The 20531-nt window shown below is 33.7% G+C and overlaps 1 protein-coding gene across 1 annotated transcript in view; it reads left to right on the top strand.

The window, feature by feature from the left end:
• HDX (highly divergent homeobox) overlaps nt 1-20531 on the top strand; it is a 207872-nt gene that overhangs the window by 12223 nt on the left and 175118 nt on the right. The window contains exons 2-3 of the mRNA XM_040630621.1: nt 7925-8071; nt 13691-14806. Of these exons, the coding sequence (XP_040486555.1) occupies nt 7925-8071; nt 13691-14806 (1263 nt within the window). The remainder of the gene's footprint in view (nt 1-7924; nt 8072-13690; nt 14807-20531) is intronic.

Genomic DNA, 20531 nt, shown 5'->3' on the forward strand with positions numbered 1-20531 from the left:
CAGGCTCTTTTCAAATTCCCGCTTCTGTGCTGGGTCTAGGGCTAAGTTATAAACCATCCTGGCTCTTTAAGGACAGAGACATGGTTTTCTATAAACCTTGGGTTCTCTTGATGTTAAGTCCTGCTGATTTTCAAAGCCAAGCATTATGGGGACTAGTCTTTCCAGTGCAGGACCTCAGGGCTAGGGATGCCCAGTGTGGAACTTGATCCCCTCACTCCTTTGTGTCTGTGATGTCCCTCCTGCTTGTCAGTCACTACACCAGGAGTTTGGTTCCTGACCATTTCTCTTCCCCTCCCACCCTTTTGGATATGACATTTTCTTAAATATTTTATCTGTGGAAACTCCGTTTTGCCAGTCTTCAGGTCATTTTAACAGTAAGTTGCAATACATGTTGTTGCCTCAGTATATTATGGGAGGAGATGAGTTTCAGGATCCTTCTGTTCTGCCGTCTTCCCTTCCTAATCTGTTAAAGCCTTTTTTTCCCCCCTGAACAACCAGTAATCTTTTTAGACATTAGACATGAAGCTATAGAGGTATATGTCCTTACAGATGTATATCTTTTCATATATTTATGTGAAGAATGTAAACACAAAATTGTTTTGCAATTTGTACCCAGGTCACTATGCATATATATTTAGCTTTTATGTAGCTAGAAAATATGAATATTAATTACACAGAATTTTAAATGTTTTTTAAAATAAGGTCAATGTTCAATTGCTTTGTATCTTAAGAAAGTCATATGATAGGCTGTTGTTATAATTTCTTGTTTCATATTTCCACCTAAGTGATGGAGGACAATTATATCTCTGAAATGACAGATAAAAGGTGTGTGCAATACATTTCAGTAATTATAGCCCCGTAAAGAAATAATGAATATCCTTTCATAGTATTAGAATAGGCAAATATGTGTTACTCAATTTTATACTTAGAAGATGGCGAAATTTATTTTTTGCAATATCTGCAAATTCTGGCTAATAAACTATAAAATAAGGTAATTAGAGCTGCTTTTTGTAAAGATGAGCATCATTCAATGCAAATGACAGATTGAAATGACAACTGAAAACAGATTTACAATAGCAACTCTTACACATGTTCAAATTTCATTAAGCTCAAAGTGCCAATTCATTTTTGTATATTTAATCAAGCTTCTTCCAAATAACTGCTTAATCAGTTAGTTTTTAGTAGAATAATTCACCTAGTTATATATATCCTTTTATTTTAAATACAATTTACATTAAAAAATTATGCAGAGGCATCCATACACATGGATGTCATCCCCTCAGAATTTTCAAAGATCAGACTCTCATCAGATAGAAGAGAGTCATAGCATCTGTATTCCTTTGGCCATGATAATATAATAATGTATATTTTTTTCATTTGAGGTTTGTATACAAATGATGTAGGAGTGGCTTGGTATGTGTTAAAATAACTATTACTTGTAGGAATAAGTAGTTGGTTATATATGTTAACTATTAACAAAAATAGCTTTTACACAATACATTATAGATTACCATGTATTTTAATGAAGGTAACTAATTATATGAAGAAAAATAGAGAAAAGATTTTATAGCCCCATTTTTTGGATGAAGAAACTGAGTCCAAAAGACCAACTATCTCTGCTAAGGTGACAAAACTAGTAAGTAGTGAAGCTGAATATAAACAGATATTTCCTGATTCTTAACATAATGTTCCTATTCTACTGCTCCTAAAGGCCACCTGAACTTCTGCTTACAGCCATGATGAAGTAACAAGAACAAGATTTACCCTCTTATCTTAAATATCTAAAAACAAACAAAAAAGTAAAAATATATATGAAACTATGGACTTCAGATATTCAGCAAAAGACAGCACAAGACCATGATTATTGAGAGAAGGGAAACAAGATAAACCCTATTAGTGTCTCAAATTACTGTCTGAAAAAAGTATCCAGATCACAACCAAAGGAAAGTGAAACCAAACAGACTGGAATTCTCTCTGAGTTGAAGATGCAGAGTTCAGAAAGGGTAGGGTGGCTAGAATTTGAGGGACAATACTGGAGAGGAGAAAGCTCGCAGAGAGATGAAAGCTGCACATTGAGAAAGCTATGGAGATTTATAGAGGGACCCCTCAAGCCTTTAGCTAAATACTAATCAGCTCCAGTGTGTGAAAAAATTACCAAGGACAAGGAAAGAACCATTAGAAAGAATCAGGCAAACAATCCTCATAGCTCAAATAGGACCCACAATTGTTTACATTCCCAACAGCCAGACCGGAAAACCTCATATTTTATGACTCATCTAGGATGCCTGATCCTTTTTTTTTTTTTAAGATTTTATTTATTTATTTATTTGACAGAGATAGAGACAGCCAGCGAGAGAGGGAACACAAGCAGGGGGAGTGGGAGAGGAAGAAGCAGACCCATAGCAGAGGAGCCTGATGTGGGGCTCGATCCCACAACGCTGGGATCACGCCCTGAGCCGAAGGCAGACGCTTAACCGCTGTGCCACCCAGGCACCCCTGCCTGATCTTTTCTACACACAGATTTATTTGATATAGCACCAAAACAACAATCTTTAATAGAGAAAACAGTGATAAGTTGGACTTTATCAAAATTAAAACCTTTTCTGTGAAATACACTTATTTTTTTAATTTTTTTGAAATACACTTTAATAAAATAAAATGGACAAGCTACTAACAGGGAGAAAATACTTGCAAATCATATTTCTGATAAAGGACTTGTATCCAGAATATGTAATGAGCCCTAAAAACTCAATAAAATTAAAAGAAATAAAATCCAATTAAAAAACTTGAAAAATATTTGGACACTTCTATAAAGTAGGTAGATAGATGGCTAAAAAACATACTAGAAAATGCTTAATGTCATTACTAGGGATATACAAATTAAAACCACAATAATAACATATAATTATAAACCTATTAGGATGGCTAATTTTTATTTGTTTTTAATTTTTTAAGTTTTCATTTAAATTCCAGTTAGTTAACATAACAGTGTAATATTAGTTTTAGGTGTACAATTTATTGATTCAACACATACAACACCCAGTGCTCATCACAAGTGCACTCCTTAATCCCCATAACCTATTTAACCCCTCCCCCCACCCACCTCCCTTCAGGTAACCATCAGTTTGTTCTCTATAGTTAAGAGTCTGTTTCTTGATTTGCTTCCCTTTCTCTCTCTCTCTCTCTTTTTGTTCATTTGTTTAGTTTCTTAAATTCCACATATGAGTGAAATCATACGGTATTTGTGTTTCTCTGACGGACTTATTTCACTCAAATAATACTCTAGCTCCATTCATGTCATTGTAAATGGCAAGAATTCTTTTTTATGGCTGAGTAATATTCCATTGAATATATATACCACTTATTTTTTATGCATCCATCAGTTGATGGACACTTGGGCTGTTTCCACAATTTGGCTATTGTAGATAATGCTGCTATAAACATTGGGGTGTATGTATCCATTTGAATTAGTATTTTTGTATTCTTTGAGTAAATAGTAGTGAAACTGCTGGATCATAGTGTAGTTGTATTACATTTTTAAAAATATCTGATAAGTGGGAGACCTGAGTGGCTCAGTTGGTTAAGTGTCCAGCTCTTGATTTTAGCTCAGATCATGATCTCAAGGTTGTGAGATGGAGCTGTGCATCAGGCTCTGTGCTGAGTGTGGAGTCTGCTTAAGATTCTCTTTCTCCATCTTTCTCCTCCCTCCCCCCTTCTCTCCCTCTCTAAAAAATAAAAAAACAATATCTGATAATAATAAATGCTGGTGAGAAAGTAAAAAAAAACTTAAACTTTTATAGAATATTGGCAAGAAAGCAATTTTTTACAGTCACTTTTGAAAACTGTTTAGTAATTTCGTATAAAGTTAAACATACACTTACCACATGAAATCCCACTCCTAAGTATTTACTCCAGATAAATGAAAAGACATTTGCAGGCAGAAACCTGCACACAGATTTTTTTTTTCTTATCAACTTTATTCACAGTAGCCAAGAACTTGGAAATTTCAGATGTCCTCCAATGGATAAACTATGGTACAGTCTATGCAATGGAATATTACTCTGCAATAGAAAGGAGAAAACTACTCATACAGACAACACAGAAAAAAATCTCAAATGCATTATGCTAAGTGGAAGATGTTAGTCTAAGAGGAATAGATACTCTTTTATTCCATTTACATAACTTTCTTCAAAAGTCAAAATTATAGAACCACATTAGTTGTTGCCCAGGGCTGGGATGGCTAGAAGAGTTAATTATAAAGAAGCAGCATAAGGGAATTTTTTTGGAGTGATGGATCTGTTTTGTATCTTGGTTGTGGTGGTGGTTTCATTAATATATATTTTGTCCTAACTCATAAAACCGTATACCAAAAAGAGTGAAATTAACTATATATAAATTAAAAAGTGAACAATAATAATGGATAAAAAGGGCAATGCTAATAGAGGTATATTGGTCAAATTAAAGATGTTCAAAATGTTTTATTAACCCAGGTGCAACTCTTTGTAAACCAAAAAAAAAAAATCAGTGGTGTACNTGTATACCTTAAATTGAAACTTTCAATATTGGAAAGAATGTGCTATATTTGATCTGGTGATGATTTTATGGACTCAGCCCATTGTTAGAATCAGTTTTCCAAGAATGAACACTTAGGAGTAAAATTTTTTTGGTATTTTTCAAATGATTTAACCAGTTAAGACATTATTAGGGCACTACTAGATCTGGGTTTATGTATGACATCAGGTGCATAAGAACAATGGTATGTAGAAACTTATCTGAAATGTTCCCATGTGAAAATATGACCTAAGCTATGTGATACTGCTAAGGGGAAGTCATTCTTAGAAGCTTCATTTTTCAAGTACTTCTGAGGCAATAAATTTATAACATTTTACTCATTGCTCTGCTTGTTTGAATAGAACAAACTGAGCATAATCCTTTCAGTGGCTCAGGATCTTTATTAAAACACTGAATCCTAAAGCTGAGAGCAACCTGAGAAATCCCATATCTGAATATGATAGATAAAGTGAAGAGCCTAGTCATACTTACAGATGTGTTACAACTATAGCATGCTTTACAATTTAAGACAATGAGCTCACATATCCTAAATTATTTGTAAAAACCCAGACTGGTAGGTAGAACATGTCATATATCTTAGCATTTTACAAGTTAGGAAATAGAGGCTCATAAAAATTAAGTGACTTACACACTAGTCCACAGTGGAGCTAAGTGTAGCACACAGGTCATCTTATTCCTATAGGCTGTCATGTGCTAAGTGAGTGGCACATTGCCAAGAATATTAAATTAGTAAATCTTGGGGTAAGGCTAAATGACTTATTTCAGTATTCAATTCCTTAATTCAGTTACCCTCCATACCTCAACCCAACAAACTTCAATTTCCATTAAACCAATGGCTTGCCATTTTATTTCCACAGAAATAAGAACCCAACTTTTAAAATGAAGGTTTTTACAATTCTCTTCCTGGTTTTGTGCAAATGATTAGTAACTTTGTCTATGCAGTCATTCAATATCTTGCCACTTAATAGACTAGGGTAGGTAGAGATAATGACAAGTTATCTTGCTTATAAGGTTTTATCTAGTTGTGATAAAGAATAAATGTCCTATCATTTGAAAGAAAAAAAAAACATTAGATCTCTTGAGCAAGCTGACCTTCCTGCTATTGCTATGAATTTTAAAAAAAACTAAAAAGGTCACAGCATTGTCTACTGTCAGAACGTAGACTCCAGAAATCAGTTTAGTATTCAGCATCTATATTTGGCTATTGATATCAGTGAGGAAGAACCTGTTGTGCTTTTTAATGCTTATATCACACTTGAGTACATGTAACTGTTGTAGCTAGCCAATAGGTAAACATTCGTATATTTTACAGCAGGTATCATCACACATGAGGATCACTCATATCTTGTCCTCTAGGATTTTTTATTTTTGTAGTTACAGACATGCAGAGAAGGATCAGAGCCATTACCCTCATTATACATTAGTGAAATTGAAGTTTATGGCCCTCCTCAGAACTCATTCCAAAAATCCTTGCTTCTAAGCTCACACCAGATGACCTATTTTAGGTTTTGTCCTCTGCCTCCCAGCTCCTCTCTCTCTCTTTTTATGTTTTAATTTTTATTTTTGTAAACAAGAAAGCAAAGCATCTTGTCATGAATTTCTTAGACATTTGAAATCTTTCCTCTATGAGTTGCTGATATAAGATCTCTGCCCTTTTTTTCTATTCCCAGCTCCTCTCTTGACTGTAGCTGAATTATTTAGGGAAAAGAATCCCGAATTGCTCTGAAAGGTGACAGCCATGATAGTAAATATTGCTTTGATGGATACCATCACTACCCTCTGCCCCAACCATTCTTGAAAGTTTGGTCACACTCCAGAATGAGACCCCTTCAGAAAGTTAGTAGAGTTATTTGGTTCCTGAAAGTTTCAGGGAGAAACTCTACTCATATTTCCTGTGTCCTCTCCCACATCTGATTTTCTCTAATTGGATTTCTTAGCATTAGATAGGAAGATGTTTGTGTGGGCAAGAAAAAAAGTCAGGTGTACAAAAGGCAATAGATGGCTGTATGGCTGTCTTTACTTTATTGTTTAACATATTCAGAGAAAGGAACATTATTTTTATTTCCATGTCAGTGTACTTGGTTGTTTCCATACCCAGTATACTAGAATGATTTGTGTTTGGTTTGGCTTATAGTGTTTCTGTTGTTGCTGTTTTCCTAATTTTAAAAGGACGATTTCCTTAGAAAGTGTTTTCTTTCTGTCAACTTTTAGGAATAACAATTTCAGTATGAACACTTTTAATAAGAACCAAAAGGTGCCTTAATCTAATTACAAGGGTTCTTTTTTTATAAAATGCCCTACTAGAATTCGTTTCTAAGAAAAAAAGAGTTTGACCTGCTTTTTATTCTGAGTTTCAGAGGTTGTTTTCTCTTAATATTAAATACCTTGTGTATTGGCAGAAAGGATAAAGTGAATTTTTAAATTCCTCTTGTATAATTATGTTGCTGCCAATTTAATTAAAAGTATGTAGTTTTTACATGGTTTACTTTTAGTAAAATGCAAATGATTTTGAACTTTGATTTATATACTATATTTATTAAAAATATTTTTTTGGTTAGTATTGCTTAAAGCAGAGATATTTTGAATCATCAACACTTCCTGTTTATTTTTAAGCTTTTTTTTAAAAAAGATTTTATTTATTTATTTGACAGAGATAGAGGCAGCCAGCGAGAGAGGGAACACAAGCAGGGGGAGTGGGAGAGGAAGAAGCAGGCTCCCAGCAGAGAAGCCCGATGTGGGGCTCGATCCCAGAATGCTGGGATCACGCCCTAAGCCGAAAGCAGATGCTTAACGACTGCGCCACCCAGGCGCCCCTATTTTTAAGCTTTTTAAGAGAGGTTTTGATTTAATATATATAAAGAACCCCTTTATTTAAGAAAGGAAAAATAAAAGCACCTCTTTGTTTCAGACCACAGTTTCTGGCTTTTAGACGTATGCCAGATGCCTTGTTTGAGAAAGAACAGCGAGTGTTCTTGTTGATAACTGACCACGAATGTATGGCTACCACCATCTCTGGCTTTACTAGCCATAAATACTTATTTCAGTGAAAGAACCTTTATTTCCCAATGTACTGACACTAACCAGATAGGGTTTTCCTCTCTCTCTCTCTTTTTGTCCTTAAAGTTGTTACTTTTTCTGAACAAATTTAGTAAGTGTTTGCATTATATATAATTTTCAGTTAGAACCTGTTTCCCTTTGGCACACAAATTATTGCCCATTACTGGGAATTAGTTCAATTAAATAAATCTTGCAGCTTTGAAGCACTGAAAATGTATCAAAAAATGGAAGCATGCAAATTCTGCATACACCCAATTCTTACTCCAATTTTCTGAGTATCTTCTTTTATTTTTAGATGAATCTACGTTCTGTATTTACTGTAGAACAACAAAGGATTTTACAGCGTTATTATGAAAATGGAATGACAAATCAAAGTAAAAATTGCTTTCAGCTCATATTACAGTGTGCACAGGAGACTAAGCTGGACTTCAGTGTAGTCAGGGTAAGTATTGAGGTTGTAATTCTTGGATTTATAGCTTTTTATAAGTGATAATTGCTTAATATGAGAAAAACCATCAGAGTATGAAGTCACTAACTTTATAGTTTCATTTCCCTGATATAAAAATACTACTTTAAAAAAATAATAAATAGAGCTAATCATTTAGTATGTATTCGTTTCTGTAAATACCTTGAAAACACTAAAACTTTTGCATTGTAAACATAGCTTTAAAAAATCCCAATCCTTTGAACTAATGACTACTTTTAAGATTAGTTGCTTATCCTGTGCCTTCTTTAAACCCAGGTTTAATCTATAGATAATGCTCCAAAATGATATCAGTAACACAGGCATTTACCAAGGGACTATTGTGTACCTAGCATATTTTCTTTGTATATTTGAATTTTTTAATCAGGTATTTTTGACTTCAGTATTTTTTTCTTTTTTGGGGAAAGCTGGCCTTTTTTATGAATACCGACCCCTTTTCCAAGTAAAATGCATGTATTTTAATGGGTTAGTTACTAAGAAACAAGAAATCCCACTGGTGGAACTTTTCCTTTATCACAACCATAGTTATTCAGCTGTAAAAATCAGAGCCCTTAAACTTCTGTGAAAGGCAATGAGAAGGTGATAGAGCGGAGACAAGAGATAAATCTAACAGAATTAGTTACAAATCTTATTGATTGCCTAAATCCTTTCATGTTTGTCTGAACATGGTACAAATACTCCTGGCTTGAAAACTTACGGATTCAAAAATTGGTAACTTTCTCATCCTTGTCATTCATTAGGCTAATTTGTCAAAGAGAAAAGACATCTGTTTTTAGGTTTATGTTTCTTTTGGAGGAAATTTCAAAAGACCCTAAATATAAAAATTCTCTCGATAAACATAATTCTTTGGAAAATCTATTCCTTAAAGACTAAAGGATATATTCACCTTTGAACAGGGAATTATGACACCAATTCTAGGGGGTAAATATCACAGGATATCTGTTTTTTTATGTGCTGAGTGCAACCATTATATTCAGATTCGTGTAGGAACTAGAAATATCTTCTATTTATAGATATAAACTCCCTATTTGAATTTACAGCTCAATTTTCTTCTTTACTATGAACCCTAGACTAAAGTTTTTTGGGGTTTCTTTTTGTTTTTTGTATCAGATTAAGTAAAATTGTGCATAAAATAAGAGAATTGTGTTTTAAGGTCAAAGGTTGTCCTTTTAGTAAATTCAAAAATGTTTAATTTCCTTAGAAAAATAAATGTGTAGTATTTCAAATTGATGATATTGCATTTTATAAGTACAAACTCATTTTTTTGGAGTAACTTTTTTTATCCTTTTCTTTTTTCTTCTTTTTTTCCTTTTGTTTTATCATTACTTAAAAGTGAAAAGCCTTCTCAGACAGCTGCTTATGGACTATGTGATCTTTCATATTTCCAATTTGTTACTGCAATTTCCCCCCAATAACTTACTTTATTGTACTTGAATATTGACAGTGCTGAAATACAAAGATTTATATTTATGCTCCAAATGGTATGAAATCTAAAACAAACAATTAGAAAGAGAGAAATAAATTCCTAGATTGTAAGCTTACAAGTAAAATGTTATTTAAGTTTTAAGGAATTGTGTAAAACAGATGCATTCTCTCTGTTCTAAAAGAGTGTAAATTGTACAGAATTTCAGTCTTCTTAATCTAAATTCCAGCACAATTTTGGTTGCTTTCTCCAGTCTGAGAAGGGAGTTGTTTATAGACTCATCATTCTATAACTTCCCCTGCCTTCAATATTTTGCTAGGTCTATATGTTCTACTTGAAAGAGAACTTTCTTTATTATTTAAATATAGTGTTTGTTGTGTTTTTCCTCAGAACTCAAATCCCATGGTACTAAGAACTTGATCCCAATGTAAAATGAACTTAAAAGGCTAAAACATCCATGCAAAAATAGAGTAAAGGAACAGAGAATCAAAGAAGGAGGTATAGAAAAGAAAACAGGTTTGGAGGCAGTGGATTTCATTTTATCTTAGCCAAAAGGCTGAGAAGCAATGGAGACTGAATTTCAAATAGAGAACTGAAAGAGAATTTTATGAACTGGTGACCTAATGTCTTTCTTTCTTTTTTATATAGTATTGCTTTGTTAGCTATAGACCCCAAATTCTCATCATATCAATTTTGTTTGACCCATTTTCTCTCTCAACCAATGAGACATTTGGAATAAGAATCATTTATATCCTATAAGCATGGGTAATTTTTGGATCTTGTAACTGAATAGCTTTAAGTAAAATTTAATTCAGTTATAGGGAATGCTCAGGTAATAAATTTTCTTTATTTTCAGAATTTTAAAAATATTTTTTAAGGTTACACTTTCTCACTTTAACTTCAATGGAAAATACTGAAAATCATTGAACCCATACTTTTTGACTCAGAGTTTCATTATGAAAATGAATTATTGCATTGTGCTATAAAATAATAATGCTTATAACATGGTAAGCTATATGGGGTGAGTTTCTCCTTCACTAAAGAACTCCAAAATATTTATTTCTCACATTAATTCTCTAATGTTTTTCCTTTTCCTTTTTAGCGAGCAAAATTTCATGGATATTCTGTTTTGGTGCTATCAAATTGGCTCCAATAGCAATCTCTGTCACCAATGCTCTATTTATTTTGTTATTTCCTTTTTTTTAAGGTTTTATTTATTTATTTGACAGAGATAGAGACAGCCAGCGAGAAAGGAAACACAGGCAGGGGGAGTGGGAGAGGAAGAAGCAGGCTCATAGCAGAAGAGCCTGATGTGGGGCTTGATACCATAACGGCGGGATCATGCCCTGAGCCGAAGGCAGACGCTTAACCGCTGTGCCACCCAGGCGCCCCTATTTTGTTATTTCTAATTGTTATAGATTAGAATACCAGATTTGGTGAAATCATATGTAAAATAAGATAAAGTGTGTTTTAAGGTCAAGGGTTGTGCTTTTTAGTAAGATACCTGTATCCTGTGATTTCTATGTTGGCTGTGTTCTGGACGAGTGAGATTGTTAGATAGCTGAGCTTCATATACACATGATATTCTCCTGCATTTTACTTTTTTATGAATATGTAATGTAAATATCTGAAAACTATATAAGTAACTATTTATAGAAATATATCGCAAATTTATGGCTTATTTTAATAGCTTTACATGGCTTTATTAAAATAAGCCATAAATTTGCAATTTACTAAGATCACTCTTAAAAATTCCTGCATTAAGGTAGTTAGAGTAATGAGAAAATTTATTTGTCTTCTTAGAAATATTGCCCAGAGCTGCCCTCCAGATGTAGTATTTCTTGAGTTCAAATGTTCCAAATTCACTATGCTTGAAAGTTAAGTGTAATGATTGTACATTTTTAAAAATTATTAACAAATGCATTTTGCTTTCTATGCATATTTTTCATACTTGAAAAGCTGTAATACAGTAACTTATTTTGAATATTTGTAAAATTCACATTTTTGAACAATACCTTGAAGTTATATTTATTTGAAAATATTTCTATTTAAATATTTCTTTTGAGTATATATTTTAAAACCTCTCACTTTTTCTATTCTGCCTCCTTCTCCTTTGACGTTTATATTTATTTGTCCCTCTGCTTAATTCTCACCTCTGCTCTTTAGTAAAACTAAATTAGAGTGAGTTTAAAATTCCCACAGCCTCATGGGAAGCAAAATAGAGCATCTACATCTCTGGAACATTTTCATTGTTAGAGAAATACCAATTATAAAAATAAAATGGCCAACAAAGATGACCATTTCAGGAGTTTCTTGCCATAGAGGAAGGAGAATGTGCTTTGAGGTCAAGTAAAATTGATTTTGAGACATTGCTCCATCACTTGCTGACAGGATAGCCTTCTATAAACTAATTAATATTTCTGAACATCAATTTTTTTCATTTATACAATTAGAAAAAATAATCAAAGACGCTAATATATATAAAAACACATAATGGGGATTCAATATATGTTAGCTTTTATTTATAGTATTACAGCAACATTAATGTTGTATATTGTATAAACATCAAACCTGAGAAATTTTTGTGGTCTTCAAAAACACATCACATAAAAGTTAACCAAATACACCCTGCACCATGTTTGTGAAAGGCTAGTTTATTTAATATTTTCACTTATTTTATTTTTTAAAAAATTTGTAATAGATGAATGTGTTTTGGTAGTTTATAACATGGTATGCACTTTAAAATAGTTATAAAGTTTACTGATCACTTTTTGAATGCAATATTTCTTATTGCATATTTCTTATTGGATAATCACGATTCAGTGTAATACTACTAAGATTGTTATAACAGATTACTTATATAAAAGTACATATTTTGTAATCAAACCTGAATGCCAACCTCTTGTATTATTTTTATTAATAATGATTTTTCTGTTATAAAAGTAATACACATTTACTATATAAAATTTGGTAGGTAGAGAAAAATATAAAGAAGGAAATAAATACCATAAATTAATGACAAACTGGGAAAAATATTTGCAGCTTGTGACGAGTGTTGCTATCTCTAGTAAAAAATTGCTTCTATAAATCAATTTAAAAAGATAAATACTCCAATATAAAAATGAGTAAAAGTAATGGATAAGCAATTTTATTAAAGTAATATAGTAACCATAGAAATTCAAATGAAAACAGCAATTTTATACCTTATATTAACTCTTAGCTAGTAAATACTACAAAAGGATAATGCAAAATGTTGGTGAGGGTGTGGAGAAACCAGAACTCTTATGCATTGGAGGGTACCTTGAGAGTATCAAAAAGCTCAACATTTTACCTTCTAGGATAGCATTCTTTTTTTTTCTTAGTACATCATTAGTTTTTGATATAATGTTCAATGATTCATTAGCACAGAGATACATATACAATGACATGTATTTCAGTATGGTTTATAATAGTGAATAATTCTAAAAATAACCCAATAATATCTTGCAATATTAAATTAACCAAGTTATGATATATTCATAGAACACAAGTTGTTAAACCTGAAGATTACAAGTGTATATTTGTTTAATAATACTATGAGCATTTTCCAATATCATTAAATTTCCTACTGTAGTATGCTTCCAGTTTTACACAGTTAAAAATAAAGATATGATGAACATAATTGCATATAAACTTTGTATACATCTATGATTATTTTAAGGATAAATTCCTAGAAATGGATTTACTAGGTCAAGGGATAAAAACATTTTTAGGATTCTTGCTATAGATTAATTGAAAGGATTTTGAGGAAAGAAGCAATAATACAATTCTCTTTTCAAAGTTCCCGGATATTTATTAAGAGCAAGTTCTTGAACATATCTGACCTTATACTTTATTTTTTTATTTTTTACCTTATAGTTTAGTTACTTTTTCTTTTATTGTATCTTTTTTGTTTTATTTAATTTATTATTTATTTTATGTATTTATTTTTATTTTTATATTTTAAAATTCGATTAGCCAACATATAGTACATCATTAGTTTTTGATGTAGTGTTTTAAATTTGTGTAGGCCTTACTTCTATGACAAACGAGAATACAATTTATCACATTGAAATTGTTTTTTCCTATTTTTTTTGTTAAGAACATTTCCATATTGTCATTTTTTATCATTACAGACGTGGGTTGGCAATAAGAGAAGAAAAATGAGTAGTAAGAATTCTGAATCAGGAGCAGCAACAGCAGGAACTCTTCCTGGTACCTCTTTGACATCTCCAGACATTACAGTCAGAAATGTAGTTAACATCACTCGACCCTCAAGCCAACAGTCTTCTTGGACATCTGCCAATAATGATGTCATTGTAACTGGTACATACAGTCCACCAAGTTCATCAAGTAGGCAAGGGACAACCAAACATTCAGATACACAACTTAAAGAAGCACATAAAATTCCGATTCAGAAAACGGCCAGTAAAAATGATACTGAGTTTCAGTTGCACATTCCTGTTCAAAGACAAGTAGCACACTGTAAAAATGCCTCTCTGCTCTTAGGTGAAAAAACAATTATCTTGTCAAGACAGACAAGTGTGCTAAATGCTGGAAATTCAGTATACAGTCACACAAAGAAAAACTATGGAAGCTCTTCAGTGCAAGCTTCTGAGATGATGGTACCTCAAAAGCCATCTGTGTGCCACCGACCTTGCAAAATTGAACCAGTTGGAATTCAAAGGTCATATAAGCCTGAACACACAGGTGTAGCATCACATAACTTATGTGGGCAAAAGCCACCTATTAGAGACCCTTACTGTAGAACACAAAACTTGGAAATCCGTGAGGTATTTTCATTGGCTGTTAGTGATTACCCCCAGAGAATTCTGGGGGGAAATGCCCCACAAAAGCCTAGTTCAGCAGAAGGGACTTGTTTGTCCATTGCAATGGAGACCGGAGATGCTGATGATGAGTATGCCAAAGAGGAAGAGTTGGCATTGATGGGAGCACAAATACCAAGCTACTCAAGATTTTATGAAAGTGGCAGATCCCTTGGAACACAGAACCAAAGTACAGCATTGCCTGGACCAGGAAGAAATATGCCAAATTCACAAATGGTGAATATTAGAGATTTGTCAGACAATGTACTGTATCAAAACAGAGACTACCATTTGACACCACGGACCTCATTACATACAGTAGCTACTACAATGTACAGTAATACAAATCCATCACGGAGTAATTTTTCTTCACATTTTGCATCATCAAACCAATTGAGGTTATCACAAAACCAAAACAATTACCAGGTAATGTATGCATTTATTTTATAAAAGTTTTTAAAAAGTTTTGTTTGGTATAAAAAGCTGTGTTTGATATCCAGTTAAACATGAGACCTGGCTCACTTAACTCCTATTTTGAAGTAATTTGAGAGTTTTAGCTTCAACGTGGTGGTTTGGGGTCTTTGAAGAATTTTGTGCTTTCTTTCTCATGTTTAAAATGTGAGTTTTTCCCAATGGAATATAATCATGGAAGCTTTCTTCTGATATTTAAAATTATTTTGTTCAGGAAATAGTAGTCTTATGGGAAGCACGGCATTTCCCATCACTAAAATAGGACTAAATGGACTCGGCTCATCCCCTTTAACATAGATTATTCCTGTAATGGTTTTTACTTGAAGTTTGGGAAGCTGTCACTAGATGAGTGGTGCTTTCTCTGGATACATGGCAAGGCAAGTCAATCATTTCCCCAAGAGACGATGGCTAAGTCAAAGTATGCAGTAACTCAGCCAACTGCTTTTCCCAAAAGTAAATGCTTTATTAAAACATCAAGTAGATGTATTGCACAGAGCACTGGGTGTTACACGCAAACAATGAATCATGGAACACTACACCAAAACCTAATGATGTACTGTATGGTGACTAACATAACAATAAAAAAAATAAAACATCAAGTGGAACGTTGATCAAGTTTTAAAAGTGTTTGTAGAGAAGAGACATTCAGAGTAAAATTTAAAGCAACTTTAGTCCTATGCAAATACGAGTATTATTTCTTCACTATTTCGCATATTCAATTGTTTAGATGTGCTTCAAATAATCTCAACAGTGAGGTGGAAGCCCACCTCAGAACATCTCCTGAAAAAAAATATGTTTTTGAAAATTTGAATAGCAGGGCATGGAAATTTGCTGTTTTTCCTTGCTACTGGCTAGACCCTTTGAATTTTTCAACCACAGTATTTAAGTTTAATCTGGACTTAAGGTCCTTCCAGGCTATTCTCAACCAATATAAGGAACCAGTTTCTCTTAACTCCTTCCACCTTATAGCTCCCTGCTTCAAAATGAAAAGCAGTAACAGAGTATAGGAAGAATCTCTCTGGCGCCTAACCCTAATATAAGAGGACTCTACCATCATCATTAGTATTCATTTATTATTTGGAATCTGCTCATTTTTTTCTGTGTTTGTTCTTTCCTAAGGCATGCTTAAAGTAACATTGAATCATACCATTAAGATCTTCCATCAGACCAGCTTTAATTCACCTTCTCTTTTGTACTTCTTCACCCCTTTAGTGCTCTTCTTAATAATATTAATGACAATAAAATTTACCATCTGTTGAGGGACTTCCACATAACAAGCATCATTAGTCACTTTATACACCTGATCTCATTCAATCTTCTGGACATATAGGCCACTCTGGACATATAGATATTTTATATATATTTCAATAACTTGTCCAGGATCACACAGCCAGTAAGTACATGTCAGAACCAGTATTCCAACTAAGAAATACATCATGTGCATTTTTTTCTGCTTTATCATACAACCTAATGATTTCAACTGTGTTAGAATTATTTGGAAGCCTCAAAGTGCAGTTTAATTTTTATTTTTTCATAAGCCAAACACTCCCTTAAAAATAACTTAACCTATGCTTTTGTATAGTCTATTTTTTCCTGACAGAACTTTTAAAGGAATTAAATTTGTTTTATATAAAAGAAACTCTTGAATAAAACTTACCAAATTTTTTAATAGTAATCTCTTTAAAGAAAGACAGTCTGACATAACAATGAAGAGCATTGACTTAGAGCCTAATAGATCTGGATTCAAATTTACATTCTGCCACTTTACACTTTTACCATAATCGATGTACTTACTCTTATTTATATTATATGGGACCTTCTCCAAATTGACCTTAGACAGTATGGTAAAGGGTGTTTGCAGAGAACCCCTGGGGCATCACTTTGCCCCACCTTTCTTTTAATTAGTTGAGATTTGGAGAAATCAAAGCAGCCTGAGGAGGTATAGTACATGAAAATGTCTTAGTCCATTCAGGCTGCTATAACATACTAAAGACTGGGTGGATTAAACAACAAACATTTATTTCTCACAGTTCTGGAGACCGGGAAGCCCAAGATCAAGGTACTGACAGATTCGGTATCTGGTAAATGGATGCTTCCTATTTCATAAATGACTGTCCTGTCACTGTGTCCTCATATGGCAGAAAGGGCAAGGGAGTTCTCTAGGTTCGCTATTATAAGGAAACTAATCCCATTCATGAGGGCTCCATTCTCATGACCTAATCACCTCTCAAAAGCCCAACCTCAAAACACCATCACACTGGGGACTGGGTTTCATCATATGAATTCAGCTGAGGTACAAACCGTCAGTCCATGGTAGTTATTCTATAAGATTTTGATGAAGTTCTATTACCAAGCTATATTATTGTTAGGTGAGGACTTAGAAAAATAGAACCTATGGCCGTATTGACAACTTTCTAGCTGTAAAACTACAAGCAATTCTCATTAGCTTTTGACTTTAGGACTATATAACAGAGATATCTGCCTCTTCTTCCTGTTACACCAGGTTATCTTCAAGCTGAGATCCTATTCCTGGAAAATAGTCTAGTTTCAAGCAATCTGGGTGAGTGAGTACAAATTGAAGGAATCCTAGAGGAAACTGAAAGGAAGCTCTGTTTTGGAACTTCTTGGGAATACCATATTAAGTGTTGAAGGGGTAGTAAGGAAGCTGTCAGGGCGTGGCTATATCAGGATACTGTAGTTCAGTTCTACTTTTTTTTTCTTTACAGGCCAATTTATTTCATTTAGTATACATGTTTTTTTGTACTTTCAAGTTTCCTTTAAATTCCAGTTAATATACAGTGTAATAATAGTTTTAGGTGTAGAATTTAGTGATTTGTCATTTACATAAAACACCTAGTGCTCATCACAAGTGTCCTCCTTAATACCCATTTCCCATTTAACCCATTGCCCCACCCACCTGCCCTCCAGCAACCCTCAGTTTGTTCTCTATAATTAAGAGTCTGTTTTATGGTTTGCCTCTCTCTTTTTCCCCCGGGTTCATTTGCTTTGTTTCTTAAATTCCACATATGTGTGAAATAATATAGTATTTGTCTTTTTCTGACTGACTTATTTCTCTTAGAGTAATACTCTCTGGCTCCAAGCATGTCATTGCAAATGGCAAGTTTTCATTCATTTTATGGCTGAGTAATATTCCATTGTGTATATATACCACTTCTTTATGCTTTCATCAATAGACATTTGGTCCCTTTCCATAATTTGGTTATTATTGGTAATGTTGCTATAAACATCAGGGTGCATATATCCCTTCAAATAAGTATTTTTGCGTCTTTTGGGTAAATACCAATAGTGCAATTGCTAGATCATAGGGTAATTCTACTTTTAACATTCTGAAGAACCTCCATACTCTTCCAGACCGGCTGCACTGGGTTGCATGCCCACCAAGAGTGTGAGAGTGTTCCCATTTCTCTGCATCCTCACCAGTACCTGTTGTTTACTGTGTTGTTAATTTTAATGTTTCTGACAGCTGTGAGGTGATATCTCACTGTAGTTTTCATTTCTATTTCTCTGATGATGAGTGATATTGAACATCTTTTCATGTGTCTGTTAGCCACCTGTATGTCTTCTTTGGAAAAATGTCAATTCATGTCTTCTACCAATTTGTAAACTGGATTATTTGTTCTTTGGGTGTTGAGTTTTATAAGCTCTTTATATATCATGCATACTAACCCTTTATCAGGTATATCATTTGCAAATATATTCTCTCATTCCGTAGATTGCATTTTAGTTTTGCTGATTGTTTCCTTTGCTGTTTAGAAGCTTTTTATCATGGTGGGGCGCCTGGGTGGCACAGCGGTTAAGCGTCTGCCTTCGGCTCAGGGCCTGATCCTGGCGTTACAGGATCGAGCCCCATATCAGGCTCCTCCGCTGTGAGCCTGCTTCTTCCTCTCCCACTCCCCCTGCTTGTGTTCCCTCTCTCGCTGGCTGTCTCTATCTCTGTCAAATAAATAAATAAAATCTTTAAAAAAAAAAGAAGCTTTTTATCATGGTGAAGTCCCAATAATTCATTTTTGCTTTTGTTTCCCTTGCCTCCAGAGACCTTTCTACTAAGAATTTGCTACGGCCAATGTCGAAGAGGTTATGGTCTGCATTTTCCTACAGGATTTTGGTGCTTTCCTTTATCACATTTAGGTCTTTCATCCATTTTGAATTTATTTTTTGTGTATTGTGTAAGAAAGTGGTCCAGTTTCATTCTTCTGCATGTTTCCGTCCAGTTTTCCCACTATTTGTTGAGGAGATTTTTTTCCCATCGGATATCCTTTCCTTCTGTGTTGAAGATTAGTTGACAATATAGTTGTAAGTTCATTTCTGTGTTTTCTATTCTGTCCCATTGGTCTATGTGTGTTTTTGTGCCAGTACCATGCTGTCCTCATTACTACAGCTTTGTAATATAACTTGAAGTCTGGAATTGTGATGTCTCCACCTTTCTTTTTGTTTTTCAAGATTGCTTTGGCTATTCATGGTCTTTTGTGGTTCCATACAAATTTTAGGATAGTTATTTCCAGTGCTGTGAAAAATGCTGGTGGTATTTTGATAGGGATTGCATTAAGTAGTATCCACATTTTTAACAATATTTGATTGTCCAATCCATGAGCATGGAATGTTTTTCCATTTCTTTGTGTCTTCCTCAACTTCTTTCATAAATGTTTTACACTTTTCAGAGTACAGATCTTTTACCTGTTTGGTTATGTCTATCCCTAGGTATCTTATGGTTTTTGGTATAATTGTAAATGGGATCAATTCCTTGATTTCTCTTTCCGCTACTTCATTATGGGTATATAGAACTGAAACAGGTTTCTCTTATGTTGATTTTGTATCCTATGACTTTAGTGAATTTGTTTATCTGTCCTAGCAATTTTTTTTTTGATGAAGTCTTTTGGGTTTTCTACAAAGACTGTCATGTTGTCTGCAAATAGTGAAAGTTTGACTTCATCCTTGCTGCTTTGATGCCTTTTATATCTTTTTGTTGTCTAATTACCGAGACTAGAACTTCCAGTGCTATGTTAAATCACAGTGGTGAGAGTGGCCAACACCTGTCTTGTTCTTGACTATAGAGAAAAAGCTCTCAATGTTTCCCCATTGTGGATGATATTAGCTTTGTGTTTTTTGTATATGGCCTTTATGATGTTGAGATATGTTACCTCTATCCATACTTTGTTGAGGGTTTTAATCAGGAATGGATGCCGTACACTGTCAACTGCTTTTTCTGCATCTATTGAGAGGATCATATGGTTCTTATCCTCTCTTTTATTGATGTAATGTATCACATTGATTGATTTCTGAATATCAAATCATCCTTGCAAACCAGGATAAATCCCACTTGAAGATTTTTTAAATGTATTGTTGGATTCATTTTGCTAGTAATTTATTGAGAATTTTTGCATCTGTGTTCATCAGTGATATTGGCCTATAGTTCTCTTTTTTTGTGGAGTCTCTGATTTTGGAATCAGGGTAATGCTGGCCTTGTAGAATGAGTTGGGAAGTTTTCCTTCCATTTCTACCTTTTGGAAGAGTTTGAGAATAGGTATTAACTCTTTTTTAAATATTTGGTAAAATTCACCCCTGAAGCCATCCAGCCATGTACTTTTGGGGAGATTTTTGATTACTGATTCAATTGCTTTGCTAGTTATCTGTCTGTTCAAGTTTTCTGTTTTTTCCTGTT

Source organism: Ursus maritimus (genome assembly GCF_017311325.1).
Source record: "Ursus maritimus isolate PB19 chromosome X unlocalized genomic scaffold, ASM1731132v1 scaffold_X1, whole genome shotgun sequence".
In the NCBI taxonomy this organism is placed as follows: Eukaryota; Metazoa; Chordata; class Mammalia; order Carnivora; family Ursidae; genus Ursus; species Ursus maritimus.